Source organism: Lynx canadensis, chromosome A2 (genome assembly GCF_007474595.2).
Source record: "Lynx canadensis isolate LIC74 chromosome A2, mLynCan4.pri.v2, whole genome shotgun sequence".
Taxonomy (NCBI): domain Eukaryota; kingdom Metazoa; phylum Chordata; class Mammalia; order Carnivora; family Felidae; genus Lynx; species Lynx canadensis.
The window spans coordinates 107,911,606-107,933,131 of record NC_044304.2 but is presented as its reverse complement, the minus strand read 5'-3'; the positions used below and the strand labels follow the sequence as shown (position 1 = coordinate 107,933,131).

The following is a 21,526-nucleotide window of genomic DNA, read 5'->3' as shown; positions in this document are numbered from 1 at the left end:
GGGGCATGTGGGTGGCTGAGTCCCTTAAGCGGCCAAATATTGATTTTGGCTCAGGTCATGATCTCTTGGTTGTGGGATCGAGCCCTATGTCAGGCTCTGAGCTGATAGCATGGATCCTGCTTGGGATTCTCTGTTTCCCGTTCTCTGTCCCCCTCCCTCCCTCTCTTTAAAAAAAAAAAAAGTTTGTAAAAACTGTAGGCATTTGACATTTCTTTTCATTATTTATATTAATGCTGTTGTGAAGTGACCTAATGTTCTATGTTACAGATTAACTAATAATTTGAAGTATTCCAAATAGGAGACAATTTTAAAGTTATTAAATCATAGTTATAATCCTATCATAATTAAAGTCAAAAGTAGATTAAAATTAAAGGCCCATATCTTCAAAAGACTCAGTTACATGGTAATTCATAGATGCTCACCGTGTAGAGGGAAATACTATTAAAATGGTGAATTCAATAATATACTAATTTGAGCTGCTTCTTCAGCTTTTATTTAAAATTAGAATGTTTAACAATTTCTTCATCTGTTCATAGTTTATAAGTGAATTTTTATTAGAGTGATCAATTCATTTTACATATTAATAATAAATATAAAAGAAAAAGTCACTTCAACCAAATTTATAGAAGTGATCCAGGAAAGATTATCTTTAGTCTAAACTTAAATTTGATTACAGACAATTTCTTTTTTTTTTTTTTTAATTTTTTTTTTTTCCACGTTTATTTATTTTTGGGACAGAGAAAGACAGAGCATGAACGGGGGAGGGGCAGAGAGAGAGGGAGACACAGAATCGGAAACAGGCTCCAGGCTCTGAGCCATTAGCCCAGAGCCCGACGCGGGGCTCGAACTCACGGACCGCGAGATCGTGACCTGGCTGAAGTCGGACGCTTAACCGACTGCGCCACCCAGGCGCCCCATGATTACAGACAATTTCAAGAGAAAATGCTACACTTAATCAAATTGAAATATATTATATATTTTTTCGAACGTTCTTGGTAAGAATTTATAGAAGCTTGGTAGCATAGGTGGCAAACCATATTCCAGTGTCTGGGTTTTTAAAAAAAAAAGTTGTTTCTTTTAACTAGATTTTTTAAAAAAAATTTAGTAGCTTTCCAGTTGACCTACAGTGTTATGTTAGTTTTAGTTGTGTAATATAGTGATTCTATAGTTCTATACATTATGCAGTACTCACCATGATGAATGTAGTTACTATCTGTTGTAAGGCAAAGTTTTACAATATTATTGACTATATTCCCTATGCTGTAGCTTCATCCCTGCAATTTATTTTTTTTATAACTAGAAGTTTCACCCTTCCCCCCCCCCCCCCCCCCCCCCCCCCCACCCCCGCTGCTGGCAACCACTAGTTTGTTTTCTGTATTTATGAATCCTTTTTTGTTTTTGTTTCTTTTTTTTTTTATTTTGTTTTTTGGATTCCACATATAAATGGAATCATGTAGCATTTCTCTTTCTCTGTATAACTTATTTTATTAAGCATCATACCCTCTAGGTCCATCTGTGTTGGCATAAATGGCAAGATCTCAGATGGCACTGTAATATCCTATTGTATGTATTTACCACGTCTCCTTTATCCTTTCATCTATTGATGGACACTTGGATTGTTTCCTTACCTCAGCTATTGAAAATAATGCTGTAATAAACAAAGGGGTACTTATATCTTTTCAGATTAGTGTTTTCATTTTCTTTGGTAAGTACCTAGCAGTAGGTGTACTAGATCGTATGGCATTTCTATTTTCAATTTTTTGAGGAAATTCCATACTGTTTTTTTACAGTGGCTGCACCAATTTATATTCTCACCAACAGTGCATGCGGGTTCACTTTCTCTATATCCTCACCAATACCTGTTATCTCTTGTCTTTTTGATACTAACTTTCTGACTGGTGTAATGTGACATCTCTTGTGGTATCTAAGTTTTTACACATTATTTCTAGGGAAAGATTATTCCCTTACATCTTTAGAGTTATAGTTTATATTACTACAAGAATTATTGAAATTCTTTGAGAATCCAATTTGTGATCCTAAGTATAACATCTAAAAACATAAGAGTATAAGTCTGTGTGCAAAAGAGAGAAGAAGGGAATAAAGAGAAATAAAGACAGTAGTTAGCCAGAAGCAACTTTGATCTAAGGCAGTAGGCATTTCTGCAGTCCCCTTTAAACTTTATACCTTTTAAACTTCCTTGTGCTCTTCATTAAGATTCGGAAATGACAGTCACAGAAAATAAGTTGTAGTTTTGTCATATTTATGTTGTATGGTTTCTATGAAAGTATTTTAAGAGACAAAAAAAAAAAGAAAAAAGGAATGGCATCCTAAATTCCATGAAATCAAGAGTGCAAATAGCTGGCATCCATGATAACTGTGAAACGAAAGGAAATATCTCATGGAACATTTTGATACCAAGGAAATTGAGCCTTTTAAAAGGTCTGATAGAACTGTGAGAAAAAAAGGAGAAAGACTTTTATTTTTATATATGAATACATTAATTTTTAAATGTTACCTAAAATGTTTTATAATTTTACATTTAAAAGTGGTATAATCATTGTAAATTTTATTTTTCCAGTTTGTTTTCCAGAAGCATCGAACTGACCACATACATTTATATCTGGGAGAACTACAGGCTCATCATTTTGCCTTGGGATTCTCCATGGACTTGGTATTTAACTTTCTTAGGAGTTGATTTTGGCTACTACTGGTTCCATCGCATGGCCCATGGTAAGTTGCAAATCAAGGTTTTATTGATAATTTAGGGATAATTTATGCTGAACTGTGTTGGGCTCATAGCAGGTATTCAATAAATATTGAATGAATGAATAAGTGAAAAACATGGTTTGTCTTAAAGTATATAAAGATTAATGATGAAAGTTTAGTTTGAAATTTAAATGGAAAAAATCTGAATTTTTTTTAAAAGGTGAAATTATTAGAGATACATTTTTCACACCTCTTGTACCTAACTTGCAAAAAAACTGTTGAGAATGTGATGGCTGTAGCATTACTTTTTAATATACCACCTTACATTTTTCTTATTATGACATGCTTGGTAGAGTCTAGAGACTTTCACACACAGTATCAGACTTCATGTCACAATTATCAATGGTCATTCAGAAAAGCTCTGAAACAGCATGGAATCCTGGGTAATGTGTGCTGTCATACATAAGAGTGATTCAAGTTCTTGGCAGTAATTCCTCACTGCAAATGAAAATGCAATCATCTAGGCACTAACCATAATGCATTTCAGTATTACCACAGTTTTGTAAAATTTCTTATCTAATACAAAGCCCTCTTACCACACTGGCCCACTGAATTTGGTTTTTGGGATTACTGGCTGAACTTTCCAAACAATGTTTTGTTATGGAAAGGGAAATGGAAGGTCAGGAAACAGTCTTAAACTATGTAGGACTAAGTAGAGGTTGGAGAATGATTGTAGAGCTAAGGTGAGCAAATAGTCTTTAAGGAGGAAGAAGGCATGCAAACGTATTTCTGAAGGGAAATGGGGGAATGTGCTAATTTTGAAAACCTACTGAAGAGTAGAACTGAGGATTTCAGTGGGTGGTTGGGTTGAGTGTGTGGGGAGGAAGGAAGGAAGGGGAAGAAACCTGGGATAATAATAAAAATTAATTGGGGGATGGCAAGAAGAGGCCTGAGATCAGGGTGAATAACCAAGCAATGTGTGTAGGAGGATGGTGACCAAATATCCTTCCCAAGCAAGGATGAGGAAATAGGAGTGACATAGATTAGCATTATGTTTAAGGCACAAAATTTTAAATGCAGCATTATTTTTGTTAGGTACATTAACCATGCGTAAACAGTGAAACTATAAAGAATGTTAATTCATTAAAACAATTTGAAAGGAACAAATAAACTAGAAAAAATTATTTATTTTGTGTGTGATAACCTTTGTCTTTGAAAATAATATGTCAGTGCCTGACATCATTTCCTTGTGTATAAAGCAAGAGGATACTCCCAAATTGAACATGACTAGGAATAAAATATGGTCATGTAGTAATCTTTGTATTTTATTTCAAAATAGTAGTTTTCTCCCTAAAATAAACCCATTGGCAATCTTCCTCATTTTCTATGCAGCAAATGGGTAATGCAGAAAGCATTTATATTGTATTATTTAATTTCAGGAGCCTTCTAATATCACACTGTCCTGTACAGATGTGTTTGTTTGGGAAATCTGCAAATTCGCTTAATCTTTAAAAGCCCATTATAACAGGAAACAAAGAACCAACAAAATATTACCAAATATAAAACTTCTAAAAATATGTTGATGTTAAGTGCTCCAGTTAAGGAAGAGCAATAAAGTAAAATAATATATTAAATACACAGAATCGAGGCTGTGTAAAGTATGCTTCCCATTAGAAAATTTTGAACCAAATCCAGTGGAAGCAGGCATTAAAAAAAAAAAATCTAAAAACCTTCTGGAAAAACACTCACCACCTTCAGGCTATGAAGTCTAATCATAAGTTCAAAGATCTTTGACTTGTGATGGAAAGCTCATAGGAAAAAAAATAAATTAGTAGTTGAAAGTGTCAGCCTTCAGTATGGTAGTCAAATTTAAAATTTTTGTGATAATAATGTAAAATATTAAATGGATTTTTAGAAATCTAGAAGTACACAGGAGTAAGAAAAACTTTTAATATCAAATTTCTTGAGCCTCTTGGGTTACTGAACCAACGTTAGTTAATTAGTCAAGTTTATTTAACTGAGAAGTTTGAACAGTTCTAAAATCCTAACGTTGTCCTAAAATATAATAAGGAAAATACCCTCTTTTCCTACTTAATGTGTTACTTTCCTTTCACTACTTGCAGTTAAATAATAAAATAAAAACACATTCCACATTTGTTGATATGTTAAATGCTATGAGTTTTGAAGAAACAATATATACTTTTTGTTTTTACATATACTTAAATTATTTCTTTAGTAACCCAAATTGCCGCTAGGTTTTTTGCTGTTGTTTTCTTGTTGTTATTTGTTTGGTTTGCATCCATGTAGAATTTTCTCACATTAAAGTTATGGAAGGAGTTTATTCTCAAAAACTTGATTTTGATCTCTATTCCTGTACAAAAGAACAGGAGGATATTTGAGTCTATTGTGTTATTTATATTTCATTCCCTTTTCCTTTGGGATCATTAGAAATTCATTGCTAATTATTGTCAACTTACAGAAAAACAAGAGTAACACAGTAATTTCTATAGAATGCCTTGACATCTTAAGAAGGAAATGTAAAAAGACAAAATGAAATTCATCTCAAATTTAAAGTAGCTTCTGGCATGCTTAGTCTCCAATACAAAAGGATGCATTATTTTTTCCTTGAATTTCCTATGAGTTATACTAAACATGTAAGAAATCGGGTGAAGATTTTTAAGGGAACATTAAAATCATTACAGTGTAAATGATTACTATTTAGTAAGAGTAAGAATGAGTCTTCCAGAGTGCTAGTAGTAGATTTTATCTCATCTTGGGTGATAGTTGCAAGAGTGTATGTGTTTGTAAGAAATATGTTGAGTTGTGTACTTAAAGTTTGCATACGTTATTCTTCAAAAAAAGTTAATGAGTAATGACACCTATATGATTTCTTAGTGAGTAGCTTGAAGTCAGAATGATACAAAAGGTAACCCAATTTAGAAAATAAGAACCAAGAAATTATCATTTGTAACTATAAGCATAAACATGTGACATTACACAGATTTTATCTGTATCAGTTTCCACAACCAAGGATGGCGGAAAAACAAGAAACCAGTTATTAATTTTATTGCCCCTCTTCTCCAAACCCTTCTTTGGTATCTCTTGTGTTACCAGAGGTAGACCCTACAGATATTTGCAAGCTTACTTGGTATTAGACTTTGTCAGTTTAAAAGATTGGAGGGATACTCCAGGGCCAGAATAGCAGGGGCTTTGCTTCCATTTTTCAGAGTGCTCTTTTCCATGAGGTACTTAGCAGATGGGTGCCCAGGGAACCTGGTAGTAACCATGGTTTAGCTGTAGCCTATACCTTTTGGTAAGATCCTCTGTCTTCCAAAGGACCACATCAGAGGATTGCCTGTAACACACACCCTCTGGGGGCTGTGTGCTCTAGGAAGTTCCTCTGTTCCCACCAGAGCTCCTGAAGTAGCCATAGCTTCTCCAAAGATGTCTGACTCAGACTTGGTGGAGGATGGGAGGGGGTTTTCTAAACTCATACATGCCTGCATTTTTTACTCTCCCTCAGGTGCTTAGGCAATAGTTTTGTTCCCTAGTTGCTACTTCTGTACCACTGAACTACTCCTCGTTTACCTTTTCGTAGCTAACTGCTTTTTTATTAGTTAATAGTTCTTTACATTAGCTTTTTCTTACTCAAATTACTGGTGTGGTTTTTTTCCTCCTGATTAGACTCTGACTGATAAAGCCAGCTTCCCTACATAGTATATAAGGTTGTAAATTGAAGTTTATCCTGACTCTACCTTTAATATTCTATTCTGTGGCACTGATTACACATTTAGGCTATAATACAATTTAGTTCATTTCTGAAATAAAGAAGTTCACCTGTAAAATTGTTATAATAAGACTTTATACAATCCCCTCAAACTCCAATTCTTTTACTCAACAAGTAAATTAGTTCATTTTCTATTTATCTCTTTCTGTAGCTAAAAAGGGTGGGTGATCATGATTTTTGTGTAATTATTTAGTCATTCCTACAATTTTATTATGATTAAGTGGGCCTCTCTATATGACTTATTAAATTTCACTTGTTTTCATTCTTTCTGACTTCTAACAGGGGTTGAATTTAGACCATTTTAATTTCCATCACTGTTTAAATAAAAATAAGCAAGTGTTCATTGCTTAGAAATTATTTTATTTTGTGGTAGTACCAAGTTTGTGGTCTCTATTGAAGAATAAGTGACCTCCATTCGGCTACATTTGTGTTTCTTTTTTTAAAAAGACCAGAATAGAGGTGGCAGGGTAGCTCAGTCAGTTAAGCATCCGACTTTGACTCAGATCATGATCTCACGGTTCGTGAGTTCAAGCCCTGTGTTGGGCTCTTTGCTGACAGGCTGGAGCCTGGAGCCTGCTTCGGATTCTGTGTCTCCCTCTATCTCTGCCCATTCCCCGCTTACACTCTGTCTCTCAAAAATGAATAAACATTAAAATTTTGTTTTAAATAATAAAAATAAAAATTCCAGAATATACCTACTTTTTGTAGCTCTTTGCTGTATGTTTCACTATATTTTTAAAAAATTTTTTATTTTTTAAAATTTACATCCAAATTAGTTAGCATATAGTGCAACAATGATTTCAGGAGTAGATTCCTTAGTGCCCCTTACCCATTTATCCCTTCCCCCCCCTCCCACAACCCCTCTAGTAACCTTCAGTTGGTTCTCCATATTTATGAGTCTTTTCTGTTTTGTCCCCCTCCCTGTTTTTTTATTAGTTTTGTTTCCCTTCCCTTATGTTCATCTATTTTGTCTCTTAAAGCCCTCATATGAGTGAAGTCATATGATATTTGTCTTTCTGTGACTAATTTCACTTAGCATAATACCCTCCAGTTCCATCCACGTAGTTGCAAATGGCAAGATATCGTTCTTTTTGATTGCCGAGTAATACTCCATTGTATATATATACCACATCTTCTTTATCCATTCATCCCTCGATGGACATTTGGGCTCTTTCCATTACTTTGGCTATTGTGGATAGTGCTGCTATATACATGGGGGTGCATGTGTCCCTTCAAAACAGCACACCTGTATCCCGTGGATAAATGCCTAGTAGTGCAATTGCTGGGTTGTAGGGTAGTTCCCTTTTTAGTTTTTTGAGAAACCTCCATACTGTTTTCCAGAGTGGCTGCACCAGCTTGCATCCCACCAACAATGCAAAAGAGATCCTCTTTCTCTGCATCCTGTTGTTGCCTGGGTTGTTCATGTTAGCCATTCTGACAAGTGTGAGGTGGTATCTCATTGTAGTTTTGATTTGTATTTCCCGGATGATGAGTGATGTTGAGCGTTTTTTCATGTGTCGGTTGGCTATCTGGATGTCTTCTTTGGAGAAGTGTCTATTCATGTAGTTTGCCCATTTCTTCACTGGGTTATTTGTTTCTTGGGTGTTGAGTTTGATAAGTTCTTTTTAGATTTTGGATACTAATCTTTATCTGATATTTTGTTTGCCAATTTCTTCTCCCATTCTGCCGGTTGCCTTTTAGTTTTGCTGCTTGTTTCCTTTGCTGTGCAGAAGAGTTTTATTTTGATGAGGTCCCAGTAGTTCACTTTTGCTTTTGTTTCCCTTGCCTCCTGAGACATGTTGAGTAAGAAGTTGCTGTGGCCAAGATCAAAGAGGTTTTTGCCCGTTTTCTCCTCGAGGATTTTGATGGCTTCCTGTCTTACATTGAGGTCTTTCATACATTTTGAGTTTATTCTTGTGTATGGTGTAAGAAAGTGGTCCAGGTTCATTCTTCTGCATGTCGCTCTCCTCTTTTCCTAGCACCACTTGCTGAAGAGACTGTCTTTATTCCATTGGATATTCTTTTCTGCTTTTTCAAAGATTAGTTGGCCATACATTTGTGGGTCCATTTCTGGGTTCTCTATTCTGTTCCATTGATCCATTCTTGAGCCATATGTTTCACTATATTTTTATAATATACTGTGATTTTATTCTCATTGGATCAGTGAGGGTGAAGTCCAGCCTGTTTTTGCCTAAGTTGCAGCCCTTCCTCTCACCTCTTTCTGTCATTTCTTCCTTTCTCTCAATCCTTGGAGTAGTGATCGTTCAGAACATCAGTGAAGGGAGTTTTGCCAGTTTCTCAGTATTACTTTCTACTAAAAAACATGTCATCTGTATCAACCGTTTTCCTCTGAGTTCATTTTAATGACAGAAGCAACACTATGTCTGATGGTAAACACTTGTCCATAGGAGTACTTAAAATGAACTGAAAGATTACCATTATTGCCCCTCAGAAAAACCCATCTGAGGGAACTTTCCTCTTAGAAAGAGCTTATTTTTATTACGGGTAGTTGTGGTCATGCTTAAGGCTACAAGTTGAATTTCCTTTAGTGTACTTAGATTCAAGATGTAGGTATTATATGAAAAGCACATCTGAAAAAAATATTTGAGCCATCATCCAGGTGTTGAAAGTATGGATGCACTGAGATATCAAACAGGCAAATCGTACGCTTGATGATAAAGGGTAAGAGTTTCAGGAATCTCCATCAGCCTATTTTTGAATGTTGATACTAAAGTGTGGAAATATTTCCAGGAAATATTTCCAGGAATAGTTGGGAGCATTTGAGGATGGCTCTGGTAATATTTTCCAGGGATTAAGAAAGCTGTGAAATGAGCAATCAAAATGAAACTGGAAGGCAAAGAAGGATTAAAGATTAATTTATGAGCCTTAGTCAGCTTGTGACTGCTTAAGACATGTGCCTTATTTTTCCTTTAGTGCTAGGACTTAGTACACTTGCCTGTCACATAGCAGACAGAGCACTGGAATTTGTTTCAAGAAATCTAGTTGTATAACTATTTGTGCAACTATTTACCACACACATAACCTTAGGATTAACCTCTCTGAAATAGATTTTATTGGCCTTATTAATCTCTCAGTTTTGTGGAGTTTGAATTAAAAATGCTTTAAGAGTGCATGAACCAAGTGAAAATGAATGAGTGAATCAATTAATTAATTAATATGCCAACACTAAGAACACATGATGGAGGCTTATGTGAAGATTTAGGGGTGATTAAAATGGGCAGAAAAGAGACAAACTTAAGTTAGGGTAACCTTTAGGATTGAACTGAAATGATACTCCATTTAATATGATGTGGGAAAAGCATATTTTTTCCCAAGAAATTTTGTTCAAAAGGAGAATTTGGAGAAGTCTTTTACCAAATGCATATGATACATTAGCAAAGAAAACATTTGATCCCAGCCATTCTAGACCATAAGAAGCCAAATCAACTGCAATTCTATCCTCTTTCATTTATTAAACAATTGTAATTGTGACTGAATTTATTGTTACCATATGAAAATAGCACTATGAAAAAAATTATGAAGAGAAAAAACTAAGTGAAGATGTCTGGAAATATTATCAACTAACTTAGAGACTTTTTTTTACCATTATAAACTATTTGTACATTAATTTTTTCAATAAATATTTAATGATCACCTATTCTGTATTAACCCTATACCAGGTACCAGAGATAGTGTTGTTAATTACTGATCTGGTCACTGATTGTTCATTCTACTATGGATGGTAGGTATTAATAATTACTTAATAATTATAATAGGTAAAGTACAATGATGATTATAGTACAAACACAGAAAATGACAAAAGAAATCCTGTCCTCATTGTTACTTACTCTTAAATTTGCACATTTCTGAATGCACTGATCAATTTTTCTCAAAGCAGCGTGCATTAAAAAAATGAGATTCTGTTTAAAATGCGTAATCCTCATGACAATGATAGTAATAGTATTAATAGCAATACCAATCGTTAAAAGTCAACTATTATTGAAAGCCATTAGAGAATGTTTAAAAAGCATAGATTGTGGAATCAGGTTGCCTGAGTTCAATTCCTAGTATTTCCACTTATTAACTGAGATTTGGAGCAGGTTAATCTGTTCTAATTTCTTCATCTCTTAAATGTGAATAATACTATACACATGATAGGTGTTTTTTTTTTTATGTTTATTTAGTTTTGAAAGAAAGAGACAGAGCATAGGAGTGGAAGAGGGCAGAGAGAGGGAGACACAGAAACTGAAGCAGGCTCCAGGCTCTGAGCTGTCAGCAAAGAGCCTGATGCAGGCTCAAACTCATGAGCTGCAAGATCATGACCTGAGCCAAAGTGGGAAGCTTAATCAACTGAACCACCTAGGTGCTCCCATGATAGGATTTTATAAAGTTTTAATGGGCAAAACCTCGGGAAAATGACTTGTACATTGTTAATGTTAAGTGTTACTATTATTATTGATTAATCTTTATTACATTTCCAGGTACTTGACTAGGTGCTTTATATTATAAAGCAGCATATTATATTATTCAATTCCCAGAACAGCCCTATGAAGTAGGCATTCAGTTGTTCATCAGATATTAGATGAGAACCTATATTCTAGTAATTTCTAATTTCTGGGAATATAGTAGTGAACAAATAAATGCCACTGTCTTTATGAAGTTTGCATTTTAATAGGGAAGGAAATCCAGATGTAAAACATATGTAATATAATGCCAGGTATTGAGGAGTGCTGTGGGATAGAGGGTGATGAATACAGGAATCAAGTAAGACCTCTCTTGGGATTCATAGAGGTGATAGGTGGCATTTTAGTAGAAATTTAAATGAGCCGAAGAAGGCATCCTTGGGATATCTGAGGAAAGAGCTTTCTACACAAAAAACCTGTTAATGCAAAGTACCTAAGGAGGGAATAAGCTAGGCATACTTGAGGAATATTAAGAAACCATCTGTGGAGAATACCGTTAGGGAACTGGAAGAAAGAGAATGAGGATGACAGGATTCTGGTCATACAGGATCCTCTAGACTGGCAATAATAAAACTGATAAATTAATCCTCAGCAACACTCCCCAGTTTACCCTGCAGCCTATTTATTACGGGTGTAACATGAAGCCAGGAAGATTTTTAGGAGAGGAGTGACATTTATTTATTATTTAACAAATACTCATTGAATACCTACTGTATGGTTTAACTTTTATTGGCGTGTATGGTACTCAAAATCCAAAACATTTTTATGAAAGTTACTAATATAATGTCAGGATGTGATATGTGCAGTAAAATTAATAAAGCAGTTTTGGAAAAATAGAAAAGTACCAGATAGGTTTGGGCATCACAATTTTATATAGAATGTCCCAGAATATTTGTCTGATAATGTGACTTTTAAGCCCAGACCTAAAGCTTTTTAAGAGAATGAGTCATATGCTTCTGGGGAAAAGGAATACCAGGCAGAGAGAATATAGTAAGTTCAAAGGCTCTGAGACAGAGAATACATGGCACATTTGAGGAAATGCAAGGAGGATCATTCTGGCTGGAGCTACAAGAGGAAAGGATTAAAGTTGCACTAGATGAGGGGTATCATAAATGTGAGGCAGTTTGGGCATACCATGCAAGAACTCAAACTATCATAAGAGTGTTGACTTTAAAATAAAGACCGTAACAAGAGACAAAGGACACTGTACAAGAATAAAGTAAAGAATCCAGCAATTTAACAATTGTAAATATTTATGCACCCAACATGTGAAAGCACCCCAAAACATAAAGCATCTAATAACAAACGTAAAGGAAATAATTGATAGTAATATGATAATAGTAGGGGACTTTAACACACCGCTTACATAAGTGGATAGATTATCCAAACAGAAAATCAACAAGGAAACAGTGGCTTTGAATGACACATTAGACCAGATGGGTCTAACAGATATAGTCAGGCCATTCCATCCTAAAACAGCAGGATACACGTTCTTTTTAAGCATGCTTGGAACATTCTTCAGAATAGGTCACATGTTAGGCTACAAAACAAGTCTCAACAAGTTCAAAAAAATTGAAGTCATACCATAAATCTTTTCCAACCACAATGTTATGAAACTAGAAATCAACCACAAGAAAAAGTCTGGAAAAAACACAAATACATGAGGTTCAATAACATGCTACTAAACAATGAATGGATCAATCAAGAAATCAAAGAGGAAATAAAAAACTACATAGAGACAATTGAAAATGAAAACGCAATGGTGCAAAATCTTTTGCATGTAGCAGAGACTATTCTAAGAAGTTTATAGCAATACGGGCCTCCCTCAAGAAGTAAAAAATTCTCAGATAAACAACCTAACCTTACACCTAAAGGAGCCAGAAAAAGAACAAACAAAACTCAAATACAGTAGAAGGAAGGAAATAAATAATAAATGTTAGAACAGAAATAAACAAAATAGAAAACAAAACAAAAATACCCAGAACAATGGAACAGATCACTGGAACCAGGAACTCATTCTTTGAAAAGATCAACAAAATTGATAAACATTTAGCCGGACTCATAGAGAGAGAGAGAGAGAGAGAGAGAGAGAGACTGACTCAAATAAACAAGACCAGAGATGAAGGAGAAGAAATGAAAACCAACCCCACAGAAATACAAAGGATTATAAGAGAATATTATGAAAAATTATATGCCAACAAGTTGGACAAACTAAAAGAAATAGATAAATTCCTAGAAACATATAAACTCCCAAAACTGAATAAGGAAGAAATTGAAAATTTGAACAAACCCATTAGCAGCAATAACATGGAATCAATAATCAAAAAACTCCCAAAAAACAAATATCCAGGACCAGATGGCTTCACAAGTGAATTAGACCAAACATATAAAGAAGAGTTAATACCTATTCTCCTCAAACTATTTCAAAAAATAGAAGAGGAAGGGAAGCTTCCAAATTCATACTGGGAGACCAGTATTGCCTTGATACAAAACTCAGATAAAGACAATACAAAAAAAGAGTACTACAGGCCAATATCTCTACTGAACATATGTGCAAAAATCCTCAACAAAATATTAGCAAACAAATCCACTAATAGGTTAAAATATCATTCACCATGACCAAGTGGGATTTATTCCTGGGATTGCAAGGTGGTTCTACATTCACAAATCAATGAACATGATATATCACATCAACAAGAGAAAGGATAAAAAACATGATCATTTCAATAGACTGAGAAAAAACATTTGATAAAGTACAACACTATTCATGATAAAAGTCCTCAAAGTAGGTTTAGTCCCTCTAAACTAGGTTTAGAGGGAACGTATCTCAGCAGAATAAAGGCCATATATGAAAAATCTACAGCTAATAGCCTACCTAGTGGTGAAAAACTGATAGCTTTTCCTCTAAGGTTAGGAAAAAGACAAGGACATCCACTGTTACCACTTTTATTCAACATAGTACTAGAAGTCCTAACCACAGCCATCAGACAAGAAAAAGAAATAAAAGGCATCCAAATTATATGGAAGAGGTAAACCTTTCACTAGTTTCAGATGACTTGATACTATATGTAGAAAACCATAAAGACCCCACTAAAAAAAAAATAGAACTGATAAATGAATTTAGGGAAGTTGCAGGATACCAAATAAATATATGGAAATCCTTTTCATTTCCATACACTAATAATAAAGTGGCAGAAAGAAAAATTAAGAAAACAATCACATTAATAATTGTACCAAAAATAATTTAAAAACTAGGAGTAAATATAACCAAGGAGGTGAAAGACCTGGACTCTGATTTTTCTGCTTCAAGTAGTAAGAAAAAACAACAGAAAATTTCCTCACAACTCTAAAGGCTAGAAGTCTGAGTTCAAGAGGTAAGCAGGGTTGGTTTATTCTGAGGCCTCTCTTTTTGGTTTATAGGTGGCTATCTTGTGGACCCTGTGTTTTTGTATCATCTGCCCTTGGTAGGTGTTTGTGTACTAATCTCCCTTATAAAGATATCAGACATACTGGGTGAGGACCCACCCTAATAATCTCCTTTGAACTTAATTACCTGTTTAAAAACTCTATCTTTGGGGCACCTGGGTGGCTTAGTAGGTTAAGCTTTGGGACTCTGGATTTCAGCTCAGGTCATGGTCTCATGGTTGTGAGATCTAGCCTTGAGTTGGGCTCCATGTTGGGCGTGGGACCTGCTTAAGATTCTCTTTCTCCCTATTCCTCTGCCTTCCCCCTGCTCCCTCCTCCTTTGCCCCCCCTCCCCCTCTCTCTCTCTCAAAATAACAAAAAACCCTAAGCTTCAAAAGTAGTCACATTCTGACGTACTGGGGTTAGGAGTTCAACATGTAAATTTTGGGAGGACACAATTCAGTCCACTAATAATAAACTAGCTGAGTGAGAAAGCAAAAATGCTCTCATTTCATGAATATACAGAGAGCAGCTTCATTGGCTTGAGGAAGAGGCAGTGTTTTCTCAGGGGAAAAAAGGACACATTTAGAGTTAAAGACACCTGATTCTAATCCACTTAATTTTCCTCGTTTGTGAAATGGGAATAATAATCTCTTCATTTTGATGTGGTGATCAAGCTTGAATAAACAATTAATTGTGATACATCATAGAGCCACACTACATACTAAAAATCTTACACTAATTTTGAAGATCGTATTTAAAGTACTCTAGATATTTTTACTGTTTTGCTAAAACTTTCTAAAATATTACAATATATTTTCCATGTTTTTAGAAATTATAAATTATGTACAGAAGTCAAAATAGTTTAAAATGTATGATTTTTGGAGTTTGATTAATTTCCTAAGTTATTTTTCTACTATTTGTTCAAAACCAAATGGGTTTCTCATTTTAACCTCATTTTGTAACAAAAGTTTTTGTTATGCAGGTTTTGGAATTTTTAATTCTTTTATTCTGAAGGTACAAAGAGAGAGACTGCTATAAGAATTGATGAAACATTCATATAAAAATTAATAGCTTATCTTTCTTATTCCAAAACATTTGTAAGAAAAAAATATTGTAGAAAAAAGCACAGAGGAGCAAAAGATGGAAAATGAAATGTGCACCTAAACCCATCCCCCAGAGATAGCTTCTATAAGTACAGTGTAATGGAAGGGAACCTAGAATCGAATTGCCAGGGTTAAGACCCTAGTTTACCATTTTCTGCATAATATTGAACAAGTTATGCCTCCTCTTTGTTTTTCCTTATTTGAAGTATTCAAATGGCAAACGCATAATCCATGTTAGATCATTATGAAGTATAAATGAATTACGATTGAGAAAACAGTACAGAGCCTGACACATAATAAGTAAAAAAGAGAACGAAAAACATTAACTGTTATATTGTCTGGTCTCTTTGTTTATATAATGTATTATATGTAATCTAACAATATGAAAATTATTATGTTTTCCTTAAATGATAATTTATATACATTAGTTGTTAGAATAATTACCTTTGTCAAAATGCAGTATTAAGTTTTCTTATCCTTATACAAACATTTTTTTCTCATTGTTACTTGGAGATAGCAATAGAACTTCATAAAGGATCTTGTAAAGATTTACTATACAGCTATATCATTGGGCATATGTACAAGTGTATTATATGATATAAACTACAGCTAGAGAGCTCTGATTATATGAAACATACCTTGTGGATTTCTATTTATTACATTTTAATGAAATTGTCTTTATGCTTAATAAGATACATACATAGTAAAAAGAACATCTTAGTCTCAACACAGATATATAGACAAGGGAAAACACTGAAAGACTGTGTTTTAGGCATGCACTCATTTAAACAAGATATTAATGATCTTTTTAAAGATGAATATTTGTCAACTATAATAAATAAAATTAAAATGAGCTTTTCTTTTAAAATTGTTTCCTTTTTTTTAACGTTTATTTTTGACAGAGAGAGAGCATGAGTGGAGGAAGGGCAGAGAGAGAGGGAGATAGAGAAACCGAAGCAGGCTCCAGGCTCTGATCTGTCAGCACAGAGCCTGACCCAGTGCTTGAACCCACAGACCACAAGTTCATGACCTGAGCCAAAGTTGGACACTTAACCGACTGAGCCACCCAGGCGCCCCTAAAATTGTTTCTTTATCTGTCACCTTGGATGGCTCAGTCGGTTAAGTGTCCAACTTCAGCTCAAGTCATGATCTCGCAGTTCACGAGTTCGAGCCCTGTGTCGGGCTCTGTGCTGACAGCTCAAAGCCTGGAGCCTGCTTCAGATTCTGTGTCTCCCTCTTTCTCTGCCCCTCCCTGTTCATGCTCTGTCTTCCTCTTTCTCTCAAAAGATGAATAAACATTAAACAATGTTTCTTTATCAATTAAAACTTGAATAGCATATAATTTGAATTTGGTTTTGGTAGGTCAGGCTTATCCAGATTCCTTTTTCCTTCAAACTTCAGTTTTCTTATCTTACACTTTTTGAAAAGAGTGAAATTTTTGGAAGAAACAAAATCCATTAGGACTTGTACATTTTGTCTACATTTTAAAGTTTCTTTTGTTGCTCTCTGAGCTTAAATATTGATTTGTCAATATGTTTTCCAACTTAGAGATTGCAATCTCTTTTCCAGCAACTAGAAAGTAAAATGTGAAAAAAAATCACTAAAACAGATTTGTTCTGTATTCTTTCACACTAGTAGGTAATTTGACCATCCTTTTTCTTAAATTTTGAGGGCTCAAACTTCGTAGAATGCTTTGCAAAATGTAATTTTGTGTCATAGGTATTTTTAAATCATGTGTATTTTTTTGTCTCTCCAAATTCACAAATCTTGATAATACAAAAAGACCCACAACTGTATATTTTCACAATAGGTTGTGCAGTATCATTTTTTAAAACATGTTTATTGCTGGCTCTGTGCTTTGGAAGTATTTGAAGCATCAAAGAGGACACGTGCTCTAATGTGAAGTGCTTATACTGTGAGTGAAACAAATAGATGAGCCCCAGAAAAACACACCAGCTATACAAGTGTCAGTTCAATCAGTACTTATTTCATAAGTACTAGATTTCATTAGCAGTGATTTCTGTGTTTTTAGAAATATAGGAAGATATGTAATTATGCACAATTTTGATGGGCTGTACCACAGTGATAATATTGCTTAGGGGAAAAAAACTGATTCTAAGTAAGGACATAGTGACCTGCACATAAAACATAAAGCTAAATGAATAGAAAGTAGAAAACAAAGAATGTAAATGAGTTTGAATAGAAAATATTTCAGTGGAGGCAGTGATATATAAATCATATCTATAGCCAAGATCTGTACTTAAAATTTTGCTAAAATGGAATATGGCATACAGCCTTACTGCCCCCCTGCCTGCCACAACCTTGTGTCGGATTCAGTATACTTCTCTCTTTAAAAACAAAGGAATAGTGCAAATAATCATCTAAATAACACTAGATAATAATTAACTAGGCATATTAAGTTACCATAATAGCTTGGGTTTTTGACAAATATTAGTGGAAAACTGGGATATGAAAAGGCGATACATAATTTCCAATGTCAAGAAAAGAGATTGATTAATATTTTGAGAATGGAGATAAATAAGAATATTTCAATGTAATGAAATACATAACCACAACATAACAGGAACTCAGTGGAGTAGCAGTAGATATTACTTGGATGTTAACATTAATCACCATCTTTTCAGTGATCCTGAACACATACTTCACTGTATAACACATCAAAAATTTCAACAGGAAGAGCTAGCAAATATCATTCTGAAGGGTTTTGTTAAAAGTTTGTGGGTAAAGGATGAGTACTAAATGTTACTAAAATTTAAATGAAATGTAATTTGACTCAAATTTAAATGCAAGGAGGTTGTTTTATAGGTGACAAGAAGTCTTCTTGCCACTTTTTTTTTTTTTTAAGTCTACTTTATTTTGAGAGAGAGAGAGTGAGAGAGAGCACAAGCTGGGGAGGGGCAGAGAGAGAGGGAGAGAGAGAATCCCAGCAGGCTCCAGGCTGTCAGTGCAGAGCCGAAAGCCAGGCTGGATCTCACGAACCATGACATCACGACCAGAGCCGAAATCAAGAGCTGGTCGTTTAACCAACCGAGCGACCCAGGAGCCCCTGCCATTTTCAAATCCTACAGGACTCCAGATTCTTCACTGGAATTAGATCTAGTAAAATATTTATGAACATACTGAGGCCAAAGAAGTACCACAACTTTTTGTCCTAGGAGGCAATGAAAACCTCTCATTTTATGAAATAATGTTAACAGTGAATAACATTTACTGAGTTCTCTCAGTGTTCCTCTTACGTATTTTTATTTAATTAAAAAAAATAGGAGATGATTTTGATCACAACGCTTTCACTAAAGGGGAAACTAAAACAAAGAGTGTCCAGTTATCAGAGTTAATGTGTCAGAACATGAGTATTTTGACATGAGGCCATTGATCTCAGAGTCTGTGGGCTTTGCCATTTCTTTAGCCACTTAATAAAATTAAAATTTTTCATTAAATACAACATATACTAATATCAAAATATATCAAATCTACCTCTTTTAGATTGTGTTGACATATATAAGTCCTCAAATATATTGATAGGAAGGCAAATTTAAATTTTGTGACTTGGTTGTTGAGGTGTCAAAATTTTTACTGAAAATAAGGATTAAGCTGTATTAGGATAAGATAAAGCAGGGCTCGCCTTTTCTCTCCCCATGCAGTGTTATACTCATATTGCAGTCCTCCAGCATAGACAGTGTTTGTGAGCTGATTGACTTATGCTATGATGCTTTTTTGTCACTGTATATCAGAATCACCTTGGAAGCTTTAAAAAAATTAATACCTAGATTATAAACAGAACCTCTTACATCAGAATCTCTAGGAGTGGGGCCTGGGCTTAGTTGTACTTTTTGTTGTTGATGTTGTTTTAAGCCATCCAGTCATTTTATTTTTATTTTTATTTATTTATTTTTATTTTAGAGAGGGGGAGAGGGAGAGAGGGAGAGAGAGAGTATGCTCCTCTCTCAGCATGGAGAGTATGCTCCACACTCAGCATGGAGCCTGGCATGGGGCTAGATCCCATGACCCTGGGATCACGGCCTGAGCCAAAATCAAGAGTCAGAGGCCCAACTGAATGAGCCACCGAGGTACCCCAACTCAGTCATTTTAATGGGTAGCCCCAATTCTCATTGAAGATATGAGAGGGAACAGGAAACATGCTAACTCTTGTGAAGATGAATTGACAATAATATGTATTTAAATATTACTAAATAGAATTGTATACATGTATAGTTGAATAATTACCACGTATGTTGAAATGTAATTCTACCCCCAGATACTTCATCATGAATCATCCATTATAAGAAAATTTTAAAAAATAACATTATTATCACTAAGAAATTAAACAATAAATCCATCACATTGTCTAATATTCAATCAGTTCATTTTTAATCCCCCAATTATGCCAGAATATTTTTAATGAAATTTTTATGAAATCAAATCAATATTTACCAAATAGTTTTAGTGTCTTTTTATGTGCCTTTTAAGTTGCAACTGTCACCCTATTTTTTAATGCCATTTATATCTGAATTGTCTAGGCCAGTTGTATTGTAAATTGATCTACATTCTAGATTTATCTATTTTCTCCCAGAATTGCTTACCTATACCGTCTGACCTCTCAGCTATCTGCAAATTGAATGTTAGATTTAGACTCCAGATCAATTAGACTCAGGATAAATATTTTTGGCAAGAATAGATTAGGATCTCCATAAGGCAGGTGGCTACACCATTAAGTATGATAATGAAAGATTGTGTGTGCTTTTGCCAAAACCCTTAAAGGAACATTTTCCCCTTAATAAGAAATCCATATATAAATAAATTTATATATGTATATATTTATATGTAAATATTGATATAGAAATCTATAAATAAATCATGTCTACATAAATAATAAAGAGATTTCTATATATATCACATATGTGTGCATTCCTGTGAAATAAACACACAACAAATTTCTAGAAAAAAAATTGCATACCCAAACTGATTCAGTAACATAAGGAAAATACAAATTTTCCTGTTGACCATTAAGAATTCATTCAGTTGTCAAAAATTAGCAGTTTTTGTATGTAATTTACAGTTAATCTATCTATACTTTGACACAAGTCTGTTCTATCCTCACCAAATCTTTCATATTATGATTATAGCTTCCAGTTTTGAAAATTGCCAGAATTACTATTACTATTATGGGGGTTGCAAAATGATGATTTAAAAAATTGTCCTCTTTTTTTTGCAACCATTAGCTGGCAATTTTCTTGTCTTATATGTGGACAGACCTAGCATATATAGTACATGTGATTTCATATTGATATCTCAAATTCAATTTTAATATTTTAGAATTTTGCTTTTAACTTTCATATTTGTATCAATATTCTTCTATACTGAAAATCTTGACTTGTAATAATACTAATGCGTTTACTTATTTTCTTTGTTGTATAGTAGACAGTAATGTTTTATAATAAAAATATCAAACTAAAAATCCACTGGTAGAAGTTTAAGATTTGTTTTCAGTTTTGTTTTTTCTTTAAAGTATATTCTATTATGAATGTAATCAGAGACCTATTTCAAAAATTACTTAAAATAATCATTTTCAATGGTTATGGTAACAATTTGGTATATAGTTAATTTTTTCCTTTTATGTTCAGTTGTTTATATTTACTTTTATTTTCATGGTTAGATACATAAAACAATTCAAAAGCATAAGACTGTACACTCAGAAATGTTCCCATCCCTCTTACTTATTGAGATCACACTATATAGTTAACCATTTTTATAACTTGTCTTTATTCTTCCTGTGCGTTTTAGTAAAACGCCCATTCCCCACCCATTCCCCCCATGCACATAAACATACACAAACATATATAAACATTTAAAACATTTATAAGTACTTTAAAATATAAAATAATCAGGTACATGCATACAGTTATACAGTTATAGACATAATTAAGTATAACTCATACATAACAGTACACATACACACCATTAAATTTCTTATTCACAAATGTCACACGTATTTTATTGCTCTTTTGTTAATAGATGTATTAAATTCTTTTTTTTTAATT

At 34.0% G+C, this 21,526-nt stretch overlaps 1 protein-coding gene across 2 annotated transcripts in view; it reads left to right on the top strand.

Annotated features, from left to right (window-relative positions):
- Positions 1-21,526, top strand: part of AGMO (alkylglycerol monooxygenase) — a 384,581-nt gene that overhangs the window by 68,422 nt on the left and 294,633 nt on the right. For both annotated transcript variants that reach the window (XM_030308043.1, XM_030308044.1), the window contains exon 4: positions 2,579-2,730. In XM_030308043.1, the coding sequence (XP_030163903.1) occupies positions 2,579-2,730 (152 nt within the window). The remainder of the gene's footprint in view (positions 1-2,578; positions 2,731-21,526) is intronic.